General features: G+C 35.3%; 1 protein-coding gene across 1 annotated transcript; it reads right to left on the reverse strand.

Moving 5' to 3' along the window:
* Positions 1 to 2,012: 2,012 nt before the first annotated feature.
* On the reverse strand, positions 2,013 to 3,392 carry LOC128984540 (uncharacterized). The gene has a single exon (XM_054403873.1). It carries the CDS (start codon positions 3,390 to 3,392, stop codon positions 2,013 to 2,015), a length of 1,380 nt encoding a protein of 459 aa, XP_054259848.1.
* Positions 3,393 to 8,175: the final 4,783 nt, after the last annotated feature.

The raw sequence follows: 8,175 nt of genomic DNA on the forward strand, positions 1-8,175 counted from the left end.
GAGGTTATTATGAGGTTATTATAGGAAATAAGTAAGATTAGTAGACCACCGAGAAAAGTAACGCCATCGATGTATACAAGTCAAGGCTCTGTACACGAGTCTTAAAAAAGAATATGCAAATTATTATACTGCTCAACTTTTTTAGGAAAGGGTAGGAAAATCCATTTTTCACGTTTTAATTCATCTTGGTTTGTTTACAAACAATGTTTTTGAATGATTCAACTTTGTCAGGATTAGGCTCGGAAATATTGATGACATAAAGAAAATCAAGAACCCTCAGGAATACAATTTTAAATTACCACCACAACCCAGACGGGTTTTATCCAAAGATATACAGATATGAATGACATAGATTGAGCACAACGTCATCATTGACCTAGGATACTGCAATTAGACTAACCATCCTTTTATGAAATCTAAAAAGTTGTTTGGCGTGTGTTTAGTTGTGGTTACGTTTGGAGGCGCTGAATATTTTATAGTTTAAATTAATGAATATGGGGAATTACGGTGTACATTGATTCAATGAGGGTGATTTAATTATTAAGGATATTAGAACTGATAACGGAATGGATAATAAACATAGACAATTAGTTACGTCACTAGCTTTACTAGCGTGTTTTACGTTTTAAATTCCTTCAACATGTGACCAGTTCTTTTGTTCAAATGAATATTATTTTATTTTTGACTCAGCTGTTTACCAAAACAAACTATATGTTGTTGTTTTTACTTTTCTTTGTTTACACTTATTTATTTAGCAATTGATATGATGGTACCATTAGTTTGTGCTCGTGGTTGTAACAGCTGTCGTGTGGATGCGGGGAGGTGAGGGGGCTCTTTTCTAAAAACATTAGTCAGTTTTGCTGTCACATAAAATCGCTGTCAGTGTTTATTTGTTTGTTATTGTTTACCTTTTTACTTGTAAACAGTTCAATGTTTTGTTTGTGATATTCTTAACCTTTTTTCACGTTTCGTTTTTTCTTTCTTAATTTAATATAGGCTACACACACATTTTTCTAATTTTGTACCTTTCACTATCATTATTAGGTGTACAATTTGAGAATCCTTCTAATTATGTTACAAGATGAACATAATAACATAGCATAACAACAACATAATTTAAACAAAAAATCGAAACCTCAAGTCGCAATTGGAAGGCCAAGTTAATCAAGGTGACTATCTTTCTTAGGGATTAGAAGAATGTCACTGCTCCCACCGAGGGAAAACGTGTGAAAACAAACAAAATACCCATAAAATTGTTGAAAAAGACAAAGATTTCACGTCAGTTCTAAACTACACCACAAAAAGGTATGACTAAAGGGCCTAAATTAGTATTTGACGTTAAAATACTGAAATATGAGAAATGTGAAAGAATGAGAATATGTGAGTTGGATCACTTCATGCTGATCGCTCATTTGCTGAAGTAAAGTGATAAGAAGATCGGGATCTTGGATTAGAGGAGAAAATAAGAACACGAGAACGATTTCTTTATTAACCACGACCATTCATAGGCCTACTGTCTCGTTGATATGTGGAGTTCTATAGCTTATGGGTTACTCGTTGACGAGGACGGTTGTAAAATGAGTGGACTTTCCTAATTTACTAATCCTAAATTTATAACCTTTGTTGTTTGGTTATTTTCACAAGGTCTTAGTATAAATATGTTTGTATACTTAATTAAAGTCTATAATCATCTTATTAACTGGATGCTTTATTAATTAATTTACCCATATTGAAATGTAACTGAAGGATTATTTTTTATTCAGATTTCAAAAATATAAACCACTTTGACAAATTTTGTAAAATTGACGACTACTAAAAGACTTCTTTAAGCTTATGACTGATTTTTATCTAACCGTGGCTGTACCTATTATCATAAGTATACAATATCAAACTGAAAATAAATATAAAACACCAGTAAAAGCAAATGTAGGCCTAAATAGTTGAATGATAAAAGTTGATTAACAATTTTAATTTATTAACTATTTACAAGGTAAGGCCTGTAGGTATATATTTTAAACGAGGTCTTCAATGTCACTCATATCATCGTCTTCTTCGTCACTGCTGTCGCTGTTTCCTACTGATATGACCATTGATTCCACGAGGTCGTCGATCCGCGGCTCAGCTGAAGCGTAATTATTTTCAATAGTTTTTACATGGTCGCACTTGTTTTTCCACTCTGTTGCACCAATGATATCAAATTTTTCCTGTGCCAATGAACGGATGCTCTCGAAGCTACAATTTACGTTTCTGCTAGCTACGTAACCTTTTACTTCAGCCCAAATAAGTTCTATTGGGTTTAGATCTGGGTGGTAGGGGGGGAGACGAAGAATAACATGGTCAGTACCCGTGAGTAGTTCATCAATTTCATATCGAATGAATCTTGGTTTGTTCAGCAGTACAAGCTTATACAACTCGGGAACCAGCATTTCGTTTGAATATTGTATTCCATGTTTGGTTAGCCAGTCCTTCATTTCTTGTTTCCTACTATTTGATGTGGGTGCTTTGTCTAATTGCGCATTGTGATAAGGTGCGTTATCTACAACTATCACGGACTTCGGTGGTATGTTTGGCAGAAGTTTCTCTTTCATCCACTTGATCATGGTTTCCTTCCTGACATTGTCGTGATAATCACCCGTGGTGCTCGAAGCCTTCCACATCGTCAATGCGTTAGGGACAAAACCAGCTTCACTTCCTGCATGAATCATTATTAGGCGTTGTCCTTTAGAAATGGGTACACGCATTCCCTTGGTTGAGTTGTCAGACCACGATAGACTTGAAACATGGCTTGTTAAAATATATGATTCGTCCATGAAAATAATAGTACGACCCTCATTTCTAAAACGTTTGACTGCTCTCAAATAAGAAATTCTCTTTTCCCGGATTTCGTTTGTCTCAATCAACATTTTGCGGTTGTTCTGCGTTTTCCTCCATCTGAATCCAAGCTCCTTCAGAATTCTCCTAAGGCTTGATTTTGATCCTTTGAAATCTATCTGTTTTTTTAGTTCCTCGTGTAGTAAAGAAACTGTTGGTAGTATTTTATGTTGAATGTGGAACTCATACACCAAACGTCTTATCAAAGCCTTATCGAAATCATCCACTCCAGTGACGGGCCTTTTTCTGCTTTCTTTCAACTTACTAGGTGTACAAAAACTTTTGTCGCTATCATTGTCATCATGTATTAGTAGTGCTTTAAGTTCGCTATTAATCTTCGTTATGACTCGCTCCGAGACCCCTGTTGCCACTGCTGTTCGGGCGCGAGCTTTTGCCAAGGGAATGCTTACAGCTTTATCGTCAGCCTCTTTTTTCATAAACTGGTAAACATTGCTTACTATTTCCCGACTCTGTCCGTTCAGCGTCCTACCCTTCAACTTACTTTTCACTCTGTCACACATAATTCTATGTATGCCGAATACGTTAAAACACAGTATTAAACAAAAAACACAGTTAAACTAAACTAATCTTTCCGTTAAACACACTCTGCTATAATAATATTTAGAAAAGAATATAAATATTTACTTTTTTCAATCAGGTGATTCAATTAGAAATTCGATTATTCCAGCTAGAAATTTTATAGACGACTTTTGGTGTGAGTGAGACCATAATGGAGTGAGTGAGCCCAAGTTTTATAGAATGGCTAGTAGTGTCAGATCCGCGCGCACAGACTAATGACACTGTCTTTTTTTTGTACAGTGAAATTGATATTATAAAGGATATGTGTGGACGATTCGTTTAATGATGTCATGACACCAACGTTATAATTATGTGTACTGTGAATTTTATTGGATGTTTTAGTTTTATTTTAGGGAGTTTCTATTCAGACATACTGGAAATTGAGTATAGTATGAGTAATTGTATTGTGTTGAATGGAAGAGGCAGGTATGCGATGGAATTGGAAGGTGATATCGTTGACTAGGCCCATACACATTCTCAATTGATAATTACTCTTTCTACTGTAGGCTGCAATACAATTTGTCTTTATACGTGTAAGCTAGCTGTTCTGATTTATACACAGTTTTAACTGACTACTCCCGTACGTAGGACGGGCTAACACCTCGTCTATATATTAATTTGAAACTGTTTTTCTTTGTCACAGCTAATTTGAGAGAACGGCTGGGCGTAGAAACTCGGTAGAGGTGTCTAAAGAATCTATATATTAATTTGAAACGGGTTTTCTTTGTCACAGCTATTTTGAGAGAACGGCTGGGCGTAGAAACTAGGTAGAGGTCTCTAAAGAAAGGTCTTGGTCTGTAGATGAGCCATCAAAAGAGAAACATGGTGAATTCCCTTGGGGCTCTGCCCCCGTGGCCTTTAAATTCCCATCCCATGTTATTCTTATGGAGGAAAACGGGGTTTTTGTTACAGCTAATTTGAGAGAACGGCTGGGCGTAGAAACTTGGTAGGGGTCTCTAAAGAAAGGTCTTGGTCTGTAGATGAGCCATCAAAAGAGGAAAGAGGTAAATTCCCTTGGGGCTCTGCCCCAGAAGCCTTTAAAGTTGCCTCTTCAGATTTGTTTACATTACGACCATATGCATAATTCTACACTACTTTTAATGCAACAGCTGTTAATATTTAAATTGTGATTTATTGAATTTGTCAAAATAAAGTACAGTATTTGCAATGGATTTTTCTGATTTTAAAATTGATTTTCTTCTGCATCGTGTCATGTTTTGCAATATAATGTTCTATTACCAAATCAGTGGAAAATCCTAATATCACAGTAACTTTTAAAATTATTTCTTATGGAGTTAACTTATATTTATTGTATGGGCTGGTTTCTGCCTTTTTTACCACTTCTTGGATATTGTACGTAGGTGATATTCTTTGGCATGTTGCATCTGTAGATGAAACTTGGGTTGGTGTAATTATTACAATGGAAAAGAGCGAGAAATCCTGGGCAATTTGATATAGGCTAAAAATAAAACTGAATTAACACTGTGCTACATTTCTTGAGCAATCATTGAATTTGCAAACAATGGAAACATAGAAAAAGTCATAGAACACAACCAAGTAAAATAAATAGAAATAATGTTTTTTTTTCACTAAAAACACTAAAACAGCAAGATCAGCTTTTTGAAAAATCGTGAGTATTTCCAAAATCTTTGAGTCGCCTGTAATGCTTCGCAATTGCTCGAATTCGAGCAACAGGTACACTAGTCTATATATTAATTTGAAACTGTTTTTCTTTGTCACAGCTAATTTGAGAGAACGGCTGGGCGTAGAAACTCGGTAGAGGTGTCTAAAGAAAGGTCTTGGTCTGTAGATGAGCCATCAAAAGAGAAACATGGTGAATTCCCTTGGGGCTCTGCCCCAGTGGCCTTTAAATTCCCATCCCATGTTATTCTTATGGAGGAAAACGGGGTTTTTGTCACAGCTAATTTGAGAGAACGGCTGGGCGTAGAAACTTGGTAGGGGTCTCTAAAGAAAGGTCTTGGTCTGTAGATGAGCCATCAGAAGAGGAACGAGGTAAATTACCTTGGGGTTCTGCCCCAGAAGCCTTTAAAGTTGCCCCTTCAGATTTGTTTACATTACGACCATATGCATAGTTCTACACTACTTTTTAATGAAACAGCTGTTATATTTAAATTGTGATTTATTGAATTTGTCAAAATGAAGTACAGTATTTGCAATTGATTTTTCTGATTTTAAAATTGATTCTCTTCTGCATCGTGTCATGCTTTGCAATATATGTTCTATTACCAAATCAGTGGAAAATACTAATATCACAGTAACTCTTAAAATTATTTCTAATAGAATTAACTTATATCTATTGTATGGGTTGGTTTCTGCCTTTTTTACCACTTCTTGGAGATTAATGTCTGTAGGCCTATCCAATAGGTGATATTCTCTGGCATATTGCATCTGTAGACGAAACTTGGGTTGGTGTAATTATTACAATGGAAAAGAGCGAGAAATCCTGGACAATTTGATATAGGCTAAAAATAAAACTGAATTAACACTGTGCTACATTTCTTGAGCAATAATTGAAATAACCGATTTGCAAACAACGGAAACACAGAAAAAGTCATAGAACACAACTAGAAGAAATAGAAATAATGTTTTTTTTTTTCATTTATAATCGTTATTATATACAACCTAATGCGGCTATGAGAGGGAAAAATTTGTAGAAAACACTAAAAAAACAAGATCAGCTTTTTGAAAAAAAGATAAGATATTTACAAAAGATTTTGATTACGGTATATCTAACTGTTGTATAGATCGTGAGTATTTCCATAATCGTTGAGTCGCCTGTAATGCTTCGCAATTGCTCGAATTCGAGCAACAGATACACTAGTGGTGGTTGAATTTATGACTTTTATTGGACTACTTTTACATACCAGTACTATACGATTGAATAGGTTGAATGACTACTGGAAAGACGTCATTTGCTCAATGTGAAAGCTTTCAGTCAGTTCATGTCCCGAGACAGATTCCTTCTCATCATGAGATGCTTGCAGTTTTTTAAACCCCCAACAGCTGAACACTCCGAACTTGCTAACGGTAGAACATATAAAATTAGACTTATGGTTGATTATTTGAATAACAAGATGAGAGACATTTACTACCCTGATCGTGAATTGACAACTGACGAGGAAATGGTACTGTGGCGGGGCCGCTTAGTCTTTAACCAATATATCAAGGGGAAACGCCACAAGTATAGCATACAAATATTTTCTCCCTGAAGGTCTTATGCTACGCTTTCACGTATACGCCACGAAAGACGATCCTTGCGGAGGAAAAGGCCATACTATCAAAGTTGTCATGAAACTCGTGTCCGATTATCTAGGTAAAGGCCACAATACCACAGATTGAACTGGAATATTTTCAGTTATTTTTTACAGACAACCTAATAACTGAAATTATGAATGAAACCAACCGATATGCAAGGGAAAAACACGCCCTTGATGAAAAGGTCGATATGGTGGTCTTGGAAACCTATGAATATTCCAGAAATGAAGGCGTTTTTTGAATGATTAATATGGGAATGAACCCAAAACCAGAAATAAACGATTATTTTTCTAACAACTCTGTACATTCAACCTTTTTTCAAGAGTATTTTGTCGAAACATAGGTTTCTCCAAATCTTTTGGTCCCATCATGTAAATACACCTCACAATGGACGGGCAGGAGGAGTGTTGTCAAGATCTGGTAAAGTACGTAGAGTTGTACTATATTTGGACAGAAAGTTTAGGCAGTACTACGTACCTTTAGATAAAGTAAGTGTAGATGAGAGCACTGTGGGATTTAAGGGGAATTTGTTTAAAGGTTTAAGGATCAAATGGGGTGTAAAGATTTTTGTACCCTATGAATCCACAACTAAGTATATTTGTGGCTTGGAGCCCTCCTTTGGGAAACAAACTACTGATGTTATGGGCCGTCAGGACTTAGGGGTGACGAGCAGGGTAGTTTTACACCTAGTAAAGAAACTACAAGATAACAGATTGAATACTACAAGATAACAGATTGAATACTACAAGATAACTTTCAAAATTTAAAAAACGATTAAAATCTCTTTTGATAAATTTTACCTCTTACAGCGTCTAGGAATTCATAACTCATATCAGCTCTAGGAATGCTATTGTAAATATTGTGTATTATTCCAGCTTCAAGAACGAATTATTAATAAACTAGTTTACCTTGTGGTTGCCAGATTCTTGAAATGTGTAGATATCTTGCTTAAAATGCTTGCTTAAAATCCACAATGACACGTGAAGAATACTCAAAAACAACTGAATACATTAAAACAAGAGTCGTACAGGAGAGAAATAAAAAAGAAAAATCCCAAAAAAAACTTGATAAACTTACTCCCAACAGCGAAAAACAAATCCTACCAAACTCAAACCATGTATTTTACCCGAAATTGATCAACCTAACTGAAATCACCCTAGAAGAGAACGAAACCAAAATATTATAACTTAATCCAAAATTTAATCCTAATACATCTACCCACAATCACAAAAACATAACCAAAGCATTAATTGATACAGAAGTAGCACTACAAATGGTAAAACTTGAAGACAGAGATCAAATAAGATATGGTGTATCTGATATAATTTGTAAAGAAATTAAACACAACCACCTAATCAATAAACCTTTTACCGAAAATAAAACCATCCAGACAATAAAACAAAAACTCATCGCAAACAACGCACAAATCCTACCAGCAGACAAATCCAA

Source organism: Macrosteles quadrilineatus, unplaced genomic scaffold (genome assembly GCF_028750875.1).
Source record: "Macrosteles quadrilineatus isolate MER2022 unplaced genomic scaffold, UCM_ALF_1.0 Scaffold_2__2_contigs__length_208266976, whole genome shotgun sequence".
Classification (NCBI taxonomy): domain Eukaryota; kingdom Metazoa; phylum Arthropoda; class Insecta; order Hemiptera; family Cicadellidae; genus Macrosteles; species Macrosteles quadrilineatus.

Bases quoted from the DNA above. Each gene is read 5' to 3' on its own strand.
- LOC128984540 (XM_054403873.1), bottom strand. From the start codon at position 3,392: ATGTGTGACAGAGTGAAAAGTAAGTTGAAGGGTAGGACGCTGAACGGA.